General features: G+C 35.1%; 1 protein-coding gene across 1 annotated transcript in view; it reads left to right on the top strand.

Moving 5' to 3' along the window:
• The window catches only part of LOC107700205 (ephrin type-B receptor 5-like), a 31,595-nt gene that overhangs the window by 1,225 nt on the left and 7,401 nt on the right, over positions 1 to 22,969 (top strand). Inside the window, exons 2-9 of the mRNA XM_016501786.1 lie at positions 158 to 430; positions 4,231 to 4,394; positions 4,667 to 4,962; positions 13,992 to 14,147; positions 16,977 to 17,248; positions 18,357 to 18,438; positions 19,293 to 19,417; positions 21,772 to 21,934. Of these exons, the coding sequence (XP_016357272.1) occupies positions 158 to 430; positions 4,231 to 4,394; positions 4,667 to 4,962; positions 13,992 to 14,147; positions 16,977 to 17,248; positions 18,357 to 18,438; positions 19,293 to 19,417; positions 21,772 to 21,934 (1,531 nt within the window). The remainder of the gene's footprint in view (positions 1 to 157; positions 431 to 4,230; positions 4,395 to 4,666; positions 4,963 to 13,991; positions 14,148 to 16,976; positions 17,249 to 18,356; positions 18,439 to 19,292; positions 19,418 to 21,771; positions 21,935 to 22,969) is intronic.

The following is a 22,969-nucleotide window of genomic DNA, read 5'->3' as shown; positions in this document are numbered from 1 at the left end:
TTTTTTTCAATAAAAATGTAATTAAACTAGAAAAATTCAAAAGGGATCTCAGACTTCTGGACTTCATTGTATATTTTCAAGCGTCTTTGTGAAAATTTTGTGGTTGTGCAGTATTCATGCCTCAGGCTCATTTTTATTCTCATGTTCTCCCTCTCAGTGGGATGAGGTGAGCGTGTTAGATGACAAGGGGAGACTCATGCGTACCTTTGAAGTCTGCAATGTCAATCAAAACCATCGTCTCCAAGACAACTGGTTGGCCACACCCTTCCTGTACCGGCAGTCAGCTCCACGGATCTTTGTGACACTGCGTTTCTCGGTTCGAGACTGTGCCAGTCTACGCTCACCCTCCTCGACATGCAGGGAGACCCTGACACTGTTCTACAAACAGGCTGACTCTCAGAGAGAGCTGGAGAGAACCTGGGTAGCTGAGGTGAGTGATGAGGGATTAGATCATTTTTAAGGCCCAAGCCAGAGACTTTAATGAGATTAAAGAAGGACTGAGAAATTTGTGCTAAGCACAATGGTACATGGGTCAATGATATGATATTCAATTTTATCTTTGGCTATTCATTCATTACAAAACCGGAAAAATCCAATTCACACACACAATTACTCGAATATGCATGTTCTATGAAGGGCATGTTTTTTCCATTTCTGAATTAAAAATAAATGTTAAAATATGAATATTTAAAAAGTCATGTGGTGTGACCAAAAAGCCACATAGTCCAACCAACACCAAAAAACAAAAAAAAACGGAGAGTGTCAAAATCAATAAACTCCTTCAATTATCAAATAATTTGACGTTTTTATGAAAAGACAAATTTTATTCAGGTTGTAAAGTGTAAAAATTCCCCTAAATGTAATGATTTTAATGAATTACACTACCATTTAAAAGTTTGGGATCAGTGTTTTTAAAAAAAATATTTTGAATTAAATCTTATTTATTCTCACCAAGGCTGCATTTATTTTGATCAAAAATTCAGTAATATTGTAAATTGTTATTAAAATACAGCAAAAACAGTAATATTGTGAAATACTATATGTAATTTATTCCTCTGATGGTAATGCTGAATTTTCAGCAGCCATCTTTCAAAAATCATTCTAATATACTGATTTGGTGCTCAAGAAACATTTCTTATTATTATCAATTTAGAAACCATGCTAGATTTTTTTTCAGAATGTTTTGATGAATAGAAAGCTAAAAAACAGCATTTATTTGAAATAGGAATATTTAACCATGTAAATTCTTCACTGTCATTATTATTCAATTTAATGGATCCTAATAAATTAAATTTCTTTAAAAAAAAAGTCGCACTGACCCCATCATTTTATGGAAGCAAACTGTATTGTAATATATATTATAAATTATAACTTTTGTGAAAATTATCATCATGATGTGTACACTCGTGGAATATAGCTTTTTACTTCATGGCTGCACTTTCTTACATTTAAATATTCCTTGAAGATGGTATATAAAAATCGAAACCATATAAAAACAATAATATCAGAAAATAAATATTAAAGGGGTCATATGATGCGATTTCAATTTTTCCTTTCTCTTTGGAGTGTTACAAGCTCTTGACACGGCATCAACAGTATGTGAGGGGCATAACATTTCCGTCTCACGCTTGAGGTATTCGGCCAATCACAACGCATTGGATAGCTGGCCAATCACAGCACACCTCGCTTTTTCAGACCGATGAGCTTTGTAAAAAATCGACGCGTTTCAGAAAGGCGGGGCATAGAGGAGAAACAATAATGTACAGTATGTGGAAAATAATGTGTTTTTTTTACTTTAAACCGCATAAACACATTTCATTACACCAAATACACAAAATAATGTTCTTTTTAGCAGCATCATATGACCCCTTTAATGTATAATATGACATGATGGAAGGACTTGTGATTATGCTTGTGATTAAGTATAATCTCCAAAATCATAGATCTGTACCCAAGTTATAATGACTGCTATGCCCCACAAATGTAACCATATGGCTAGGAGACATCTTGGGGTCATGTCTGTAACCTTCGTGCGCACAACTCAAGTCTTACTTTCCAATTATCCCATTTCTGCAGGACAGTGTTAGCATCATAAAACTAACATGAGTGTGTTAGCCTGTTATCAAACGCTGGGTTGTTGGATACCTTGTCCTACACCCACACACAGACATCATATGAAGGATTTTGTCAGCATTCAGTCTTGTAGCGTTCTGTTTTATTTGACTGACTAAGACATACTTGGAAGATTTGTTATGATGCAGCCTCAGGATCCATGGGATTCGTTTTTTAAAGAAAATAAGACCCTCATGCTCTTTGAGTGACTGTATATTGTATGAACTACACTTCCCCAGATGCACCACTCAGAAGAAAAGATGAAACCTACATGATACCTCTGACATACGCCTGCAGGCTTCCAATGAAAAATATATTAATGTAAAATATCATGTATCATTCATAGCTTAAATCAAATCAAATACTAATTTCATTATTATTATTATTATTATATTGTTCTATTAACAATGTGTATCAACACCACTGAATATATCTTTAGACTTTTCTGGGCAGGATAGCCTCAAGGGATGTATAACTTCTACAAGTGCAATTTCCTGGTCTTGTTTGTTAGAGGAAAACACAGTGTGGTTTTACGACACTGTTATGTGGAGTCTCAGCGGTTTGTGTGGCGTATTACTCCTCAGGGGACAAGATAATGCTAAAAACAAGAAATAAAAGCTGTTGTTATCTCTCGGGAAATGTGATGTGGTCCGTCCATCGTCATGTAAATCAAATACTTTAGTTTTGCGGGTCTCGCAGCATTATGTAAAGCCCTTGTCATCTCTTCTTTTTTGCCTTCTTGTAGTTAATCTTTTAAATGCAATGCTGCCGCACTAAAAATAGCTAGAAGGAATAGTTCATCCCAAAACTGAAGTTCTGTTATATTATTTATATTTAATCACCCTCATGTTGCTCCAAACCCATATGCTGCTATTTATTCAGTGAAAGACCAACTTCCAGGGACACATCTGATGGCATTTTGCTTGGAGATTTCACTAGAATGGATAGCAGGCCACCCCAGCTGCGGGAAAGGGCTAAATTGGAGCTTGTGTCCAAGAGAACATTGCACTGTTGGCATTCACCACTGTTAACTGCTGCAGTAAACACTCAAAACAGTGCCGAATCACAACTCATTGTACAAATCTGTTGTATGATTTAAGAAGACTTGGAATATAGTTTTATATTTTATATCATATATACAATTCCCTTCAAAAGTTTAGGCTCAGTACATTTTTTTTATTTTTTTGAGTCTCTTATGCTCATCAAGGCTGCATTTATTTGATCAAAAATTCAGTAATATTGTGAATTGTTATTAAAATAAAAATAAAAAACTTATCTATTTAAATATATATTTAAAATGTAATTTATTCCTGTGATGACAAAGATACATTTACAGCAGCCACTGTAAATGCTTACTAAAAAAAAAAATAATAATAAAAATTCTGTTGTTTTTATGCTGCTACTAAAATCTGTTTTGTACCTTTTGTAACATATACAATCACCATAGTCATAGCCTTTCCACAAACTGAAATAAATACTAATATATCTGTGTCATGTCACATATCTACAAAACAGCATCATGGTAACACTCAATACTAAAATAAACATTAATTTAACCACATAAATTGTCCCATAAAACCCAAATATACATAACTGATAACAAAAACCATTAAGAATCACAATTATGTAAATGAAATCAAATGTAAAGTGTCACCTAGGGAATCCTGGGATTGTCAGTTTAGATGACAGTACTTTACCGCAAACGTATTGTAAACAGTACTATTTTACTGTAAGCTTACATGAAATGTAAGATTGGATCTATTAAATTTTTTTCGTATAGAGTAAGGAAACATTTTACTGTAGGATTTTTATAGTATTTTACAGTTAAAATTACAATAATTTTTTACAGGGCTGAATTAGTTCTCAAGAAACATTTCTTATTACTATTATCAATGGGTTATTATGTTATTTAGCTGCTATTACTTTAAGAGCTGTCGCTGCTGAACATGACGCAGATCTGACATGCATGAAATCATAGCATATGGGTTTGAAACGACATGAGGGGGATTAAATAACAGAATTCTAAATTTTGCGTGATCTATCCCTTTAAACATGACAGACATATATTCAGTAGTAGTAGTACTGCTCTCTGAGGATCTCTCTCTTTCTCTCCTCTAGCCTTCCACTGGAGAGACAAGAGAGGGCTGGGTGAAGATCGACACCATTGCAGCAGACAAGAGTTTCAGTCGCGTGGAGCCAAGTCTACCTCACCAGTACAAATCTGAGAACGCCCGACGCATCAACATCAAAACCCGCAGCTTTGCTCCTCTCACACGAAAAGGGTACGATGATGGCCTTTTTTCCTTTTCCCTGTCTCCCCAAAACCTTTTGATGAATGATGGTCACTGTGTGCAAATGAAATGAGCATGTGGTCACTCAGGATCAGGCAATTCAGCTGAGTAAATATCAGCTACAGTGTTAATATTTACCTTGATATGGTTTGAATATGAAAACAAACAACTGTTATTAGTCTGTCTGGTCTCAACGGATGTTTTGATGGCTGCTAAGCTTGTCACCTGTCTTTTTTCATCACGCTTATTTTTGTCTTTTTCAGGTTTGTTTTAGCTATAGTAGACAGTGGAGCATGTGTGTCACTCATGGGTGTTTCCATATTTTATCGTCGCTGTCCAGCAACCAGTTGTTTCCTGGCTTTCTACCCAGCCACGCCCTCAGGGGCGGAGCCAACGTCTCTAGTTCCGGTGACTGGAACTTGTGTACCCCACAGCCAATCACAGGGTGGGACAGCACCGAGAATGCACTGTAACACAGAAGGCGAATGGCTGGTGCCTGTTGGAGGATGCACGTGTGATGCAGGATATGAGCCCAATCATAATGGCTCGGCCTGTTTAGGTGAGTCAGTAAAACATGCAGTCTAATGGTGGGAATTTTGATTCATCTCAGTGACTCAAATTCTTTGAATCCAATCACGAAAAAGATTTGTTCACTGGTTAATTCAGTGACAGGATATGAGCCTAATCCTAATAGCTTGAACTGTTTAGGTGAGTAAACAAAACATGTTGTATTATGATGGGGATTTTGATAAATCCCAGTGATACATTTTTTAATATTAAAAATATTTGTTGGGATTCATTAACTGATTCATTCAGTGACATAATTGGAGCCCAGTAATAAAGTATTTGCCTGTTTAGGTAAATCTGCAAAACATGTAGTTTAATAGTGGGAATGTTGATTTATCTTAGTGACTCAAATCTTTTGAATCCATTTGCAAAAAGATTTGTTCACTGATTCAGTCAGAACGGGATATGAGCCCATTCATAGTGAATTAGCATGTTTAGGTGAGTCAACAAACTTGTAGTTTAATGGTGTGGATTTTGATTCATCTCAGTGACTCAAATCTTTGAAACCATTCACCAAATAGATTTGTTAAGATTTATTCACTCTTTCATTCAGTGATTTATTCTGCAGGTTACATCGTAACATCAGTAGGTGGTGACAAATCTTTTTGTTTTTTATGAGTTAGTCATTGAATCATTTATAAAGTCTTTATTAATATTTTCCTACAATATTAGTAAGATACTCTAAAAAGAGTTTTTAAGCATTATAAGTCCCAACAAATGAAAACAAAAATTATTTTCAAACTTAACCATAAATTCTATAATAAAATTATTTTACAAGTGATTTTATGCAAATAAAAAAATCAATCATTTATTTGTTCTATCACATTACTATTTAGGTGAATTGATATAAGCTGAAAGGTAACAATTAATAGGGATTAGACATAGCATCTAAAAGTTATACATTCTTTATAAATTCACCTAATTTAGCTTAATGTTGAAAAAATGTTATTTGTCAACAACCTATGTACAGTCAGTGTGCTTATTTGTAGTGATTTTTATTTCAGTGCACTTTGTTTAGATTTAATATTAGGCTATGTCAATATTGGTGGGGCCCATTTACATGATCTCGTCTGGGGCCCCACAAATCCCTGGGCTGGTCCTGAGCTCATCACATTTACATTGAGGATGATCCACTAACGTTTGACAAATACTTCTAACCAGAAACCCCCTTTCACTCACCTTATCATTTCATTGTGCATGCGTCATTGTTGTGTCAGTTATCTTTGAATCAGAACTCTGCGGGCTTCCTGTCATGCTAATTATCAACGGAATTTGATGGACAGAAAATGACACACGGTGTATTCAGACAAGCGGGAAAGCGTCCATAAACACAGATCTAATTAAAGACACAAAAGACGTGCTGCATTGCATGCACTGTTTTGCAGTGTTGGGGAAAGTTAGTTACTTGAAAAAAGTAATCTGATTACGTAACTCGCATTACTTGTAATGCGTTACCCCCAACACTGCTGTTTTGTGATTGCAAGTTACAAATTTGTCTCCACGAGTTAACTAACGACAGTCACCATTTGGAAAAATATTAGTTAAATAATATTTCTTAAAGGGTAAGCTAAAAAAATACCTGTTATCTGTTAGGATTATGTTAGGGAAGTAAAAATTCATATTAGACTAAATAATAATTTATCAAAAGTGACAGTAAAGGCTTTTGTATTGATACAAAAAATATTTTTAAAGTTGCAGTCCATAACTTGTTTTGGTTCAAAATGATCCGAAATCAATTTTTGATCAACATGACCAGCCAGTGTTCAAAACGATCTTCTTACCTTAGCCCGATTCACAATTGTAAGCTTATAATAATGTTTTCTAATTTGAGTGGTACGGGTAGGTTTTCGCAGGAAATTCGAGCATGCTGCCGCGTCATTATGTCACGTCTGTAAACATAAAGAAGGAGTCCCGGCTAATAGTCTATATCGCATGTGAGGATGCTGCAGGTGGCGGATCGTTTATAGCCTTTTCTCACAGCAGCTGGAATAATTATCAGCTGCTGAATTAACTTATCATTTTGATGGCGGATTGTGTTATCCTGAAAGGATTATATGTTTATGCAACGCATGTGACTGAAATTAGATTACATTCCAGTTTTAAATGTGCATCTGATTATAGATAGCCTACGTGGAATCACACAAGTTTTGTATTTTAAAGAGAACCAATTCTAAGGAAGAATAATTTACTTTTGGGGTCAAATAATTTCTTTATATGAAGTTCAAACAGTATGACAATTAGAGATTAGACTGTACAGAAATTAAAATCTGCATGTAACGCTAATACACACTACATACACGTCATCATGCAATGCTGATGTTGTTAACATGAACAATTTTAGAACAAAGTATAACAATAATATTAATTTGCACGGTTTGATGTGATATGAGCTAACGGATCATTAGATTTAATCACCATTGGTAGCGCGATTATTGTACTTTTTTTCCTCAGTCTTGGTCAGAACAAATTGGCAGACTTGTTACTTACTTGTTCAGATGACAATATCCAGTGAAAATGCTTATTTGGGTCATATATTCCAAGACGTAGGCTAGAATCTGTGATTCCAAAGTACAGTGAAAATCCACACCAATGCGGTGACTGACAGCCACACATCAAAACGTTAGATTCATCCGTACTGGAGCCGTGCCGGCGCACAACCCACGCAAAGAAAATAACTCCACAAATAACTGCAATTGCAGGTTTTAAACAGAGATGGCGACAAAGAGGCAAAATTGATGGACTGCAGCTTTAAATAAATCCTTTTTCTAAATTATTTTAAACTTTTTTTTATAGAGGAATTGTGGGGAAAAATGTATGGCTGTGTTCAAAACATATTAAGCAGCATAACTGTTCATCGTTATTATTAACAAGAAATGTTTATTGAGGAAAAAAAGGTTTCTGAAGGATCATGTGACACTGAAGACTGGAGTAATGATGCTGAAAATTCAGATTTGTCCTTACAGGAATAAATTACATTTTAAAATATATTAAAATAGAAACAGTTATTTTAAATTGTAATCATATTTCACAATTTTACTATTTTTACTGCATTTTTGATTAAATGAATGCACCCTTCGTGAGCATAAGAGATTTCTAAAATGTTCCAACTTCAACCCAAAACTTCTGAATGATAGTATAGATTTACAATATGAACAAATTACTGTAACTGTCTTTGAAATATATTAAAAATGAATGTCTCAAAGGAGTTAGTCTGTAGTATTTATAATTAGCTTTATATATAAACAATAAATGCATTTGTGGTCGGGTTGTGTTTCAGTTGTACCTGAAATCAACGACATTGTGGCAGCCAGTACCTGTGTGTATGTCATATTTTTCTTGTCACTTTGTCAGCAATATATGCATATCTGTGGGTATTTTGTTGGCACGTCTTTTCAGTATTTTCTTTCTTCTTCTTTTTTTTTTTTTGTATTGTCTGTTGGCTGACAGAGGAGAAACAAAAAGGGTGAGAATTTGGGGAATGTTAAAGATGAACTCGTCTTTTTCATCAAGTACCTTTTTTCTGTCTATCAAATGGAGGAAATGAGGTCAGAGAGGAAGAGAGATAGAGATGCAACAGAAGTGAAGGGGAGCTGGAAGGGGTTCAATTCTGGGGGCGATGCGAGTAAATCAGGCAAGAAGTTTTGGGATATCTTGAAGATGAAAGTAGAGTGGTGGGGAGACGGAGAGAGAGTGGGATAAGAGAAGGATGTGACACATTTAGGTCACGGTGATTTAATGGCCATTCAGCTGAACAAGTGACAGAAACCACAGGGAAGAGGAGGGGGAAGGACATAGTAGTGGACATGAGTTAAAGACTGGAGCACTGAGATAGCAGAAATCATACAGAACATGCGAGATGGACAGATGGAGTCGTGTGTGGAACAACAGTGCTATGATGTGTTACGTGATGTATATTCTTGAGTGCAGGTGTTCCATATTTCATTTACATTCAAATTTGATGATGTCACATTTAGCAGCAAACCGATTTGAACTTCCCTCTGCCTTGTATTGCTATCAGAGCTTGGTAACTTAAGTGACAAGAATGTGAATTGGCCTAAATTGTTGAAAATGTGAAAACTGAGACTGTTTTTCATACCTAAAGTAACCTGCTCTGTCTGGTCTGTCAGCGCATTGTCAGTGGCAATGAATGTTTGTGGCTTACCCTCCTTGTGAAGGGTGTCAATGATTGTCTTCTGGACAACTGTCAGATCAGCAGTCTTCCCCATGATTGTGTAGCCTAGTGAACCAAACTGAGAGACCATTTTGAAGGCTCAGGAAACCTTTGCAGGTGTTTTGAGTTGATTAGCTGATTGGCATGTCACCATATTCTAATTTGTTTAGATAGTGAATTGGTGGGTTTTTGTTAAATGTGAGCCAAAATCATCACAATTAAAAGAACCAAAGACTTAAACTACTTCAGCCTGTGTACATTGAATTTATTTAATACACGAGTTTCATAATTTGAGTTGAATTACTGAAATAAATGAACTTTTCCACGACATTCTAATTTATTGAGATGCACCTGTGTATATATAGTTATTTGTATTATATTAGCATTTTTTTCATTGCACCAAACATTAAGCAGGATAAATTACTTTAGAATTAAAACTACAGATTTGAATTATAATTTACTTAAGATATTAAGACTTAAGGCTAAGTCTTGAGATTTCCTTTTCTTCCTTTATGCATAAACCTCACACCTTTATATTAGCTTATTTCATATTTTTATTTTTACCTATGATGCATTTTTTTGCTGTCTGGTCAAGAGTATAGCTTTCTTCAATTGTTTTTACAATTGCCAAAATTAATAAATATCTTTATTAAAGCTTCTACAAAAAAAATGAATGATTGTTAAAAAAAAATAAATAAATAAATAAAGAAGTGAATATTAAAAATGCTATTTTGCCTAAATAAATAACAAATTAAACACTAAAATCTAAAATAAGTACTTTAAATGCTGCAAGTGAATTTGGGCATCACATTATAATGTTCAGTATGAAAATGGATACTAATTTTAAGATCTGCTAAAGATTTAATAGAGTTATTAAAAGAGTGTTTTTCTAAGTGAATGTTAGATAATGGCAAATGTAATCTAAATGTAAAAAAAAGATTAAATGAGCATTCAATGAGCATCTACCGATACAGATAAATTTGAAAGAAATATCGTATAAATATTTTCTAGACATATGTGTAGATATTAGACAACAGCTTTGAGTCTCAAAGCCCCCAAAGACATGAATGCTCTTTTGCTTTGACCTCAGTTGTCCTTCAAGATTCGATAGTCTTTAAAGCATGACTGAGCAGATGAAACAATTACACCTGCTCATCCACACATGAAAACTTTTTTTGCATAGTGGACAGCTTAGCATCCATCTTTTCATCCACTTGTGCCTAATATCAAATGTTATTTACAGAATCTTCCAGATTCTGGGCATAAATAACTTTTTTTTGTTAGATTAGTGTTTTTGTAGGTGGAATGACTCATTCCCACTTCTGACTTAAATCGCAGCTTTGAATGGAGGGGTGACAGTAATTTGATGTAAGATTCATATCCTCTATGTTGCTAATGCCATTCAAATAGCATAAAAGCGACTCTTGATTCCTGTCATTCAGTCACTGGGGTATTCAGTGACATTTTAACTGGCATCAGTGCAGTTTTACACGATTCTCTTAAAGGAATGAAACCATAATGTAACTGGTGACCATGAGGTTGTTTATCATTTGCAGAGAGTTTCCTGAATGTGTTACAAACATTATATTGGCACTGTTGCTATAAATACTAGCATATTCTCCATCCACCATACAAAAAAGCTTGTTGATAGTAGATTGCCTATATTTGCTTATTTCCACAGGCTGCTCCAGTGCACACACTGTGGATATGTTTTATTTTTTATGTTTTGTGAGAGGAAAGCCCTGCCAAAAGAGTTGGCAATTTGTGTACGATTTAGTTTTATCATACTCAAATCATCCGCTATCAAATGACCGTACACTACAGATGGGACGTCCAGGAGCTTTCAGTCTCCAGTTTAGCTATTGCTGAACAATCTAATTAACAGAAAACTAAAGTATTGTGTAATGCCAAGAGCCAGCAGAGCATTACAAGCAAATAATTTCACATTAAATGGGATAATTATGGAGATTAATTAGAGAGAAATGTATTTCCTAGGGTGGTTTCTACGTAGAGGTTTGAGATGCACAGCCCAGAGAGAGAAAGAGAAAGAGAGAGAGAAAGAGAGAGAGAAAGAGAAAGTTGTGTGTCAGTCACTGTTTGTTGTTTGAGTGTTCATGTGTTTATGTGTGTTTGTGCATCTGTGTGCTTTAGTCAGAATGCTGCGAGCCAAATAAAGAGAATGAGAGCAACCACGAGAGGAAGAGAGACAGAGAGAAAAAGAGAGAGAGAGAAATTGGGTCAGCGATCTAAATACCAAGTACGATGTCAACGGCAAATTATACACTCCACTGAGGTCTCTCACTCTCTCTGTCCATTTGCTTTTACAGTTTCCCTTCATCTGCATCTTTTTTTCAATGTCTCTTTCAGTTCCTCTCTGAATACAACACGTTGCCTAATTTAATTTTTCATCACTTTTGTTTTTGTTTGAGGCAAGCTCTATTTAAACATGAACAGCCCCTCCCCCAGCAATGCCTTTAGCTTATTTCTCTCTTGATTTGTCAAGCACACACATAAGCCTGCTTAAACCAACATGCACTTTCAGTATACTGATAATATAATATAATATAATATAATATAATAAAATGTTAATACATTTTCAAATGTAATACGCATACACACACACACACATATATATATATATATAATTTATAAAATATGAATATAAAGATATAGTATTTTTGATTGGTAAATTCTAAAGTTATATTTTATTGTATAACAAAATATAATTAATTATAGTTATATAATAGTTTCAATCAGTTTTTATATGGCATCTGACTATATTTATTAGCAAGTATGTGAAAATATTAAGTAGCACAACTGTTCAGTTTTGCAGAATTCATAAGAAATTGTAAAATATAAAAGTTATTTTATTGTAATAATATTTCACAAGATTATTGTTTTTACTGTATTTTTAATCGTGTGTGTGTGTGTGTGTGTGTGTGTGTGTGTGTGTGTGTGTGTGTATACAAATGTTACGTGTCTGTGTGTGTGCGTATGTGTGTGCAAGTGTGTGAGAGAAATATATGAGATTATGGTCTCATTTGATAGAAAATTTGATAGAATTTTATATATTCATAATAGAATCAGCTTTCTAGAATCAGCATGGGTTATCTGGCAGTATCTAAGCCAAGCCAAACACTTTGTCATGTGATGGAGAAAGACAGGCTGTAAACAACATTATGATTAAATATTTCAAACATTTACTGCCACCACAGTGATTTCAGCCTCTTGAAAACACTTAACTCCTTCATTCTCAACACTGGTTACAGTGGATTTCCTTAAGAATAGCATCATTTACAGCACATAAATCTAACACATAAAAATGACTGTATATATATTTATATTTACTCTAATGCCAGAAATGCATGTCATGAAAACACCTTTTGTGCCTTCTGCAGATCAGCATTTGTATCAAATTGATGCAATCTCATTAATTGATAAGAAATCTGGGCCAGTTAATAACGGCCATAAATGTGTTAAATTATTTTTATGAGGAAACTAGATGCCTTGTGGCTAAATAGTGACCGCTAGAGAAGGAAATGAGAAAGCGATTGGCTGATAAGTGGGTGAACGGGGAGTGTGAATAAGAGAAAGAGAAATGTTGAAAGGTGTAGGAGATGTCTGAGGAGTGAGGAAGTTTTGTAGCTAAAACATGTCTTTTGTCACAGCTACATTGGATAATATAATCCAACCACATGAAAGATAGATGGACAACGCTCTCTTTCTTTTCTCTCACGACACCCATCTTTCATTCGTTCTTTCTCACTTCTCACAGTAGTGTTTAGGGGCGAATATCAAATTTGACAGACAAGCGAGAACATAAAAATCCTTTTAGCTTTCTGCAAACTGAAATCTCTTTCTTCCCTTCTCTCTCTGTCTCCCTTTGAAGTGCTTTAAATGTGTTATACGTGCCTGACCTGTCTATTCACTCGAGGGCAGAGGACTTGTGAGAACTTCAAGGCTGACAAGAATGAAACAGAAACTCTTAACTCTATCAACCGTAATTATGTTAAAGCGTTACAGTGTCACAGGGTTTCTGTGAAAAAGCACTTCAACAAATCACAGCATTCCTGTCACAAGTGTCATAATACAGGCTCTTCTGTGACTCAGCAGTTGTATTGTTTGATAAGCCTGATTCATTTGGACATTTCAGTGTGGGTTATGCAAACATATTGATTCCCCAGTGTACCTCATATTGCGTTTGTTGTGGTTTGTTCTGTGGCCACACAATTGAAAGGATGGAGGTCGTTGCTGAGCTTCAAGCTGGGTCACAATCGATCTCCAATGAAAGGTTGACGTGTTTCACAGCTGCAGAGTATATCCAAGTGCAAACAGTCCAATGAAGCAGTGTTTCTTAACATTAACAGCCAAGCAGAGATCTCAGGGTCATAGCAATTATATCATTGGGTGGCGAGTGATTCTGGAGAGCTTCAAAGCTGTCTTTTTCATGTGACGTTACAAAACTAGAAGCGATTTCTCACTGAATTACATCCTGTCAGAATAACAACAATCAAGCTGAGCGACAATGTTTTTGCTCCGTTTTCTTGATAATTATACATCTGACTAAATAAATCAAGTGCCTGAGAGAACAATAAGCCTTGCTTATTAAATTTGCACCCACTAATTGAGTGTGTTTGAAACTAATTGTTTTCCAATTCTCTTTGCAACAGTTTATATTTCATTTGCCAGTCGTTGCATCCAGTTGGATCATTATATGGCCCTTCTGTACTCGGCATCCAGTTCCTGGTCTAATTGACAGAATTCCAAAGCGGGAGTCTGACACTTTCCAATTAGCTTGAGTGTATCTTGTGCCATAATTATAATGTTTTTCTTTTCTCTCTTTTCAATAGTGTGCTCAATCGGGTCCTATAAACCAGTGGCCAGCTCAGTTTCGTGCACAGAGTGCCCAGCTAACAGCAGAACCAGTTCTGAAGGGTCTAAACTTTGCGAATGTCGGAGTGGCTACTACCGCGCACCCACCGATGCTAACACCACCGCCTGCACAAGTAAGAGCGCAACTAGCTATATGTAAGAAGATAAGACAAAGGATAAACAAGCATTGTAAATATATTAGCTTAAAAAATGTGCAAACTTGCCTTAGGCATACAACAGCTAGTCACTGGGGCAGTACCCTTAAGCCCGAGACACACTGCATGATTTATCAATCCTATAAAATCACTGCAAACCACACTGCGACATGGATCTAATAAACTTGGGTACAACATGCATGTAGACTGTACGGTGATGACTATTGACTCGTATGCTACGTGCGTGCGTTACTACAGAAGAATAAAATGTCATCAGTATGCGCTAGTGGTAAACAAAAGGAGCGAGATGAATCACACTTTAGCTGTTGTAGTTTGTATGTGTGATGAAAAAAAGTGGAAGTGATGAAAGATGTTTTAGCGCCATTTCGTGTTTTACGATGCCAATCTTTCGTCTGGGACAGCCGGAAATCGTACAGTGTGTCTCAGGCTTTTTATAGGGGCAACTTTGCACCTTATCTCCCATAAAAGGTGTATGTTAGTACCTTAAAGTAGTAATATGTACCCTTAAAGAACTACTGTGAGCCATTTATGGGTAAAAAAAGGTCCAAAGATTTCCTGTTTCGTGGTACTGCCCAACGCTCTTAAAAATAAAGGCTCCAAAAGGGTGTTTTTTGTTCCCCAAAGAACCTTTTCAGTGAACAGTTCTTCAATGAACCATTTTGAAGAACATCTTCAAAATCTAAAGAGCCTTTTTCCACTATAAAGACACTTTTCTGCATTTGAAAGGTTCCATGGATGTTAAAGGTTCTTCATGGAACCATCGATGCCAATAAAGAACCTTTATTTTTAATAGTGACGAGCTTTTGTACCCTTAAAGGTAGAACTGAGAGGATTTTGTGGTGGTATTATCCACCTTTTTTCTAGCAAGGCTACTGCGTTTTAAAGTATGGGAGGCCCTTCTGGTTTGGGGACGCTCCACTCAAAAAGACTAAATCAAATCATTTCAAATCATCTTTCAGTTTGACTGAATGAGCTGTGAATTTTCCTTCATGTACTATTTTTAATTTACCCCCAATTACCCCCGATTTCATTTACCATACATCCCATGAATAATTAACTGAAATGCATTAAGAGTCTCTCACTTTTCTGCCCAAATCCTCATGTCTCTTTCCAGGGTTGTTTTCATGTGGATGCTTTAAATGTTATTCCGTTCTAATCCCTGTTAGCAGTGTTTACTGGAATGTTTCTAAAGCAGATAATACAATATTTGTTATCTGTTCAAATAATGGAAATCACTTTGAATTATTGTCACTAATTGTTAATATTAATGAACATGTTCGATTAAGGCAATCTATGTTACATAATATAGACTATACAGTATATTACTACATTGATATTTATGCATGACATTGTTGCGGAAATAATCGTGCTTTTTGTGGTATGTTGAAAGTAATTTGTCAATGCTTTTACACTTTTAAATTTCCTTTTAATGATCGATTGTTGAAGAATGAGTAGAATAATATCACCTCATTGTGCCCAGTTTTTGAAAATGCTTATTGTGTTCATAGAGTGAACCTTTTGCTGATTTTTTTCAGTGTGATGGAAATTAATTAATGCGAAGCATCATGTTGCAAAGAAAAAAGGTTTGTAGCAGGTAGAAAAAGCAGGTACTTCTGCCAATAGTTATAGGAATTATGAAAACATTCCTCTGATGTGAAAACCCCTTGGTCAATGACATTAAACACTTTTTTTCGGATCTATTCATTTATTAAAAAATATAGTAACAATTTTGCTTTTAATTTTATGCAGTTAGAAAACCTTACAAAAGTGGAACAAAAGCAATTTGTCAAGGAGCCAATAGCATTAATATACAATTAACAAGTTTATTTGACATCTAAATTATGAAGCAAGCTGGAGAAGAGGAGGCATGCAGAGAGGATTTTTTTTTTTTTTTTTTTTTGTAAATGCATTGGTTTAAGGCTGTGGGGTGGATAATGTTTGCAAAAGAGGTGTGTCTTCAGCTACTTCTTTAAAGTTATGATGGTCTCAGCAGTTTGGGTTGAGCTTGGCAGATTGTTCCATCAGAGAGGAACAGAGAGGGGGAGGTTTTGGAAAGTAACTTTTTGCCTTGATGTGATGGAACAATATAAAAAAAAAAATAGTAGGATGAAACGGCTGTCCTGATATCATAATGATGGAAATAGTCTCATTGAAAGAATGACATTTTTGAAAATAAAACCTCGTTAAGTAGTGATCTTGAAGCATTATCTTTTCTTATTTCTTGGAAAAATAATATCTCAGCAAAACCGCTTCACTGCTTATTAATTTTCAAAAATGTCTTGTCTGCCAAATCAAGACACTTGGTGTGACCAACATGCAGAAAAAAAAAAACATTTTTGAAAATGATGTCATAGAAAGGACCCCCGCAGAACTGATTTTTTTCATTTGTAAATTAAATGATAAAACATTAACAACAAAAATTCTTTACCTTGAAAAGTACGTGTAAAGTATTTTTGAAGATAATGATTATGAAGGTGTATGTAAAATATTTAGTTAATTTGACTTGATGTTTACTTAAAGAGTCATTCAATTAAAAACATTTTGTTCAAAATACATTTTTTTCAACTTATGAAACTGACATGAATAGAAATTACATTTCTAAAAAAAAAAATAATAATAATTAAAAGGCTTTCCTTTTCTTTATCATGGGCACTCATTTGTCATTGACCCAAATATTAACCAAATCCCTCCAAAGTTTATTTTCTGTTTCCATTCTAATTTTTAGATGCTAATCATTAGAAGGTTCAGGAGCTGGTGAGCACTTACGGTGTTTGTTTTCTTTCTCAGGCCCTCCATCAGTGCCGGCATCTCTGTCATGGGAGTATGAGAGTTCAGAGGGCGGGGTGTCGTTGCGCTGGAGACCTCCTGCGAACATGGGGGGGCGGAGTGAAGTGTGGTACGGGGTGGTGTGTCGAATCTGCCCCTCTGCCACTAACACGCCACCGAGCATGTGTTCCTGGTGTGGAGATACTGTCACTTTTTCCCCTTCTCAAACTGGCTTAAAGCAGACAAGGGTCACCCTCAAAAACCTGCTTACTAGGGTCACCTACCTCATACAGGTAATTACCTACAGGCACTTTGTTCATATAGACCCAGAGTCTCATAGTGGAATAACATTATAGAATAACAGGATTTACACATTGAGCACATTGAGTTGTCTAAAACACAAAAAAATCTTTTCAAAATTACCATTTGTGGTGGAGTGCATCGTTTTGTTAACTTTGTGGTTTATTATTTTGAGTCGTTTGGGACGCGGTAACACATGGCCCTCTCAAAATATATTGCTTTACAGATCTATCACTTTTGCTGCCCAGAAATGTACATGCAATCATGCTGCACGTATCAGAAGGTCCGCGCTCCGGCACTACATGCGTACCGCGCCCGGGCCCAACTGAACCGTGCTCTGGCCCTCTTACAACCAAGCCAGGGACGGCTAAACGAACCGGCACGGAGCGATCACACTAGTCAAACGAACCGGGCTTTGGGGGTCAAAATTTCTTTAATTTTTAAAGCAGTTAATACTTTAAGTCGGCAAGGATGCATAAACTGATTCAAAGTTTCTATAAAGTATTTTCCATGGTTACAGACTATTTCTATTTCACATAAATGCTGTTCTTTTTAACTTTCTATTCACCAGAGAATCCTGAGAAAATTTATCACTGTTTCCACAAAACTGTTTTCAACATTGATAATTAATAATACATATTTCTTAAGCAAAATCAGCATATTTTTCAACATTGATAATTAATAATACATATTTCTTAAGCAAAATCAGCATATTAGAATGATTTCTGAAAGATCATGTGACACTGAAGACTGGCGTAATGACTGCTGAAAATTCAGCTTTGCCAACACATTAATTACATTTTAACATATATTAAAATAGAAAACTGTTATTTTGAATCATTATTTTCCTTGATATTACTGTTTTTACTGTATTTTTTTAACAAATAAATGCAGCCTTGGTAAGCTTTAAAGACATTTTTCAGAAACATCCTACCAACCCCAAATTTTGAACGGCAGTGTAAGTTCCTATACAGAAATTGACCTACAAAAATAAACTTACCCCGAGAAATATTCACCACACAATGCTCATTATTATGCCTTAATGCAGCTTATGTGCATGGAAGAGTGTAGCTGCAATATGAGCTTTGTATGGTTTTACAGGTTCAAGCTATAAATGAAGTGTCAGCACTGAGCCCTTTTCCACATCAGTTCGCCAGCATCAACTTCACCACCAGCCAATCAGGTACGAGAAAAGCAAATGTATTCTGGGACTATCCACAATATGTGTGTGCACCAAACTGTTTGCTCAGTGTATCAATGTCTTTCTGCATCTGTCATTATATCTAGTCGTCCTCCACCCCTGTCTTTCCGCTTCCCCTCCCCACGGTCTGTCTTTCCATCCATCTCTCTCTTCTGTTCATAATTTTTCTTCATCTGCTCTCTGGACCCAGGTGGCTTTGGGTCACGATATGCTGTCATTTCATATAATGGTCAAGAACGCAACAAGAGAGACGGAAAGAGATGAAGAATGGAGGGAGGATAATCAATGTGGCAGCCCACAGAAACTTTGGAAACAAAAGGCGCAATTCAGACGTCCCCCTCTCTCGCTCTCTCTCTCTTTTCTATCTTTAGTAATAATTCAAGCTCAGATGGATTCTGCAGACCTGTATATGACTAGTTTACATAACTTTACCATTATTTAAGACGTGGGTGCTGCTGATTGAACAGGATTTAGTCACCTATCCGTGTGCTTCCACATGACTGATTAACAGACAGAGACATCGGCTGAGATGAAAGGGGTCAGGGGGCTTCCCAAGAGGGAGGGAGTGGAGAATGGTTAACTCATGACCTCATTAACAGGGATGAGGTTTCAGCAATGTCTATCTAACCGTCAAGCACGCACCAAAGCGTGATGCAAATGGCTTATTTAGACCTACATGTGAATCCACGTGTGTATTGTCGCTATTAACAAATAAAAAGCATTTATAATGAGGATGGCGGAGAATATCTAAAGCATTCAGCGCAGTAGAAAAGTAGCTGTTTATTATGAGATGAGCCCCCGTGTGGTCACTCTTATAATTACATGTGCAATTACAGTGCCTTCTGAGGTTCCCATGCTGCACCAGTTGAACCGAGTTCACGACTCCATTACGCTGTCCTGGCCTCAGCCTGACCGGCCCAACGGTGACATCCTGGAATACCAGCTCCGGTACTACGACAAGGTCAGTACTGTTGTTTATGCAAAATACTAAAGCAGGGTTGTCAAACTCAGCATATGGAGGGCCACAGTCCTCCTCCAACACACATGTCACCGTACCTTAAGATTTGAAATAGTACCGAAGACCTTGATTTGCTGGTTCAGTTGTTTAATTAGAGTTGGAGCTAAACTCTATGGGCTATGGCCCTCCACGAACTGAGTTTGATACCAGTATTAAAGGCCCTAGTGAAAAATAAACATACTAAAATGTATTTGCAATACTTTTATTTCATGCTAAGTATACTACAAATACATTTACATATTTATGTAGGCTACTTAATAAAAAATACCCTGCTATAGTGCAACTATTGCAAGTATACTATAGATACACTTAAAAATCTTGCATTTAAAGACCAATATTATTCACAATCCTCATCAATAGTGACATTTTACAATTAAACACATTTTAGGCTTGATATTAAGAAATGTGCATTGTGCACAAGTAGCACTCCAAATACAGTTGAATGATCATTTTTATATCAGTAAGTCTCGAGCGATATGTCAGTAAATATTTTAATAGATTTTAACTATAAAATTAAAAACTATTTTTCATATAGTTTATATGAAAAACTATAATATGAAATAAATGTATTTTAAATATATTGCTTTTTAACTAGGGGGAATAGATCACCCAAAAACTCTGTATGATTGCATGGGAAAATGTGATCAGTACATTCCTAAAAATCAACAAGTGTTGTTATTGCTAACTAAAGCTAAAACTATTAAGCTGAATTAAAATAAAATATCATTATTAGATGAAAAACGTACACTTTAAATGCTTAAAGGGGTCCTATTATGCTCTTTTACAAAGTCTTGATTTTGTTTTGGGGGTGTACTAGAACAGGCTCTCATACTAGGTTGTTCGAAAAACACATTATTTTTCACATATTTTACATTATTACAACACCTCTCTCCCCAGTCTGGCATGAACGGCTCGAATAGTTCCTGTATCAAATGAAGGCCCGCCTTCTGAAATACGAAATGTGCTGTGATTGGTTAGCTGGGCCAGTGTGTGTTGTGATTGGCAGCACTCGGCGCCTGGTCGGGAAATGTCACGCCCCTTACCATAGCCGCCTGCGAGCTTCAGTGTAAATATTGCATCAAAATCAAATCAATTTGAGCGCGATTTAAACCCAGATGATTGTAACCACTCTAAGTTCGTCTGCCTTGGGAAAGCTAGCGTGTCTCCGACATAGTGATAACACTCATTGCCTTCTCTAGTGCAGCTCAACCAGGTCTCGTCCCATTCGTCTGTATTTGTGATATCACAAATCACGGAAAATATGCGTTGTAGTACAAACGAGTCGTTCGTTGTAGTTTTTGAAAAGTGATCTCTGTTAAATAAAATATCTTCTTTTGAAGAGGACTTTGAGCTTTGTAACTTCGCAGATCTTTTTTATGCTCAAACAGCAACATTACAGACTAACTAAAGTTGAAAAAGTGAAAAAGCATAATAGGACCCCTTTAAGCTACACTTATTTTTAAAAGTAACTGAAACAAGTTTAAGTACTACAATTGATAAAACTGAAATAAACTAAACTCAAGTTAAATAGACACATAAAAATGACAAAAGTACAAAATTACCCAAATGTAATCTAAAATTAAAATGAAAACTGAAAATAAAAGCTAACTTAAAATCTTTAAAAAAAATACTATAATACTATATAAACAATTTTGGGTGAGCTATCCATTTAGAATTGCATGGAAAAGTGTGAACAGTATAATCCTTTTGTGTTATATGGCTTTGAAATGACTAATGCTGTTATTGTTATCCCAAACTAATAAACTATTAAAATAGCATTAAAATTGATTTTTTTTTTTTATTGAAATAAAGCTGAAATAAAATATAAATATTAGATGAAGAACCTACACTTCTAACTAACTACACTAACTAAAATAAGTTTAAGTACTAAAATTACTAAAACTAAAATGAAACTGAATAGAAAAACAGCTATATAGAGAAATAATAACAATGACAAAACCACTTAATAAAATGACTAAAATGTAAACTAAAATTAAAATGAAAACAAGTACTATAATAGTGTATAAATAATAATTCTGGAAACGGCATGAGAGTGAGTAAATAATAATGTTCTGAATAAAAATATAAAACAATAGTAATAAAAATGACAAAAGCACAACAAAATTACTAAACCAATCTAAAATTAAAATGAAACAAAAAATGCTAATACTCTATAAATAATACTGGAATAGCACTGGAAACATATGAGGGTGAGTAAACAAGTGATTTTTAGGTGAACTGTCCCTTTACATCAGTATAAACGGTTGTGTAATGCTTGTGCTTTGTCTCTCTGGCAGGGGTCTGATGAGGACAGTGCTATGAGCGTGTTCAGTGAAACCAACACAGTGACAGTTGGAGGTCTGATTCCAGGCTCCATCTACGCCTTCCAGATCCGTGCCCGGAATGAGAGAGGCTACGGACCCTACAGCCACACGATTTACTTCAGCACTCTAGCAATGGGTAGGCCAAGAATACAGCATGTCACACATAATTTAGCATTCCAGCCAACACGTATGAAAGCATATTATTATGCTTCAGTACCAAATGCTTCTTGTTCAGTAAGCAAAGGACCAATGCTTATGTAAATATTAGTGCTGTCAAACGATTATTTCAAAGTTTTTGTTTACATAGTATATGTGTGTACTGTGTATATTTATTATGTATATATAAATACACACCCATGCATGTATATATTTAAGGAAAATGTTACATTTATATATTAAATATATTTATATATATATAATATAAATTATATTAATATAAATATTTACATGTAAATACATGTAAATATTTTCAAAATATATACTGTATGTGTGTGTATTTATATATATATATATACATAATAAATATACAGAGTACACACACATATATTATGTAAATAAAAACTTTTATTTTGGATGCGATTAATCGCAATTAATCGTTTGACAGCATTGATAAATATACACTAATTCGGAGATTTTCAACTTTTTTGTCGGACAAACTCCTAGGACAAATTATTTGCTTAAAGAACAAAAGTAACAAATTTCACAACATCCTAATGTTAACAATTGCAATTAACAATTAACAACTCGTTATTTATAAAGTAATTTAAGATTGAATTTTTATATTTTGAAAATACTGTTCAAATGGGGTCAGTAAGGGTTTTTTTTGGGGGGGAAATAAATTATTACTTATATTCAGGATTCAAGGATGCATTGAATCGGTCAAAAGTGACAGAAAATAATTATATTATTACACAAAAATTATAACTTAAAAGCTTTCTTTTGAACTTTCTATTCATCAAAGAATCCTGAAAAAAATAAAAGCAGTTTCCACAAAACTATTAAGCAGCACAAATGTTTTCAACATTGATAATAATAAGTAATGTTTCTTGAGCAGCAAATCAGCATATTAGAATGATTTCTGAAGGATCATGTGACACTGATGACTAGAGTAATGATGCTGAAAATTCAGTTTTGCATCACAGGAATAAATTACATTTTAAAATATATTCAA

Source organism: Sinocyclocheilus anshuiensis, unplaced genomic scaffold (assembly GCF_001515605.1).
Source record: "Sinocyclocheilus anshuiensis isolate Anshui unplaced genomic scaffold, SAMN03320099.WGS_v1.1 scaffold955, whole genome shotgun sequence".
Taxonomy (NCBI): Eukaryota; Metazoa; Chordata; class Actinopteri; order Cypriniformes; family Cyprinidae; genus Sinocyclocheilus; species Sinocyclocheilus anshuiensis.
The sequence above is the reverse complement of the archived record's forward strand: the minus strand, read 5'-3'. Positions and strand labels throughout refer to the sequence as shown.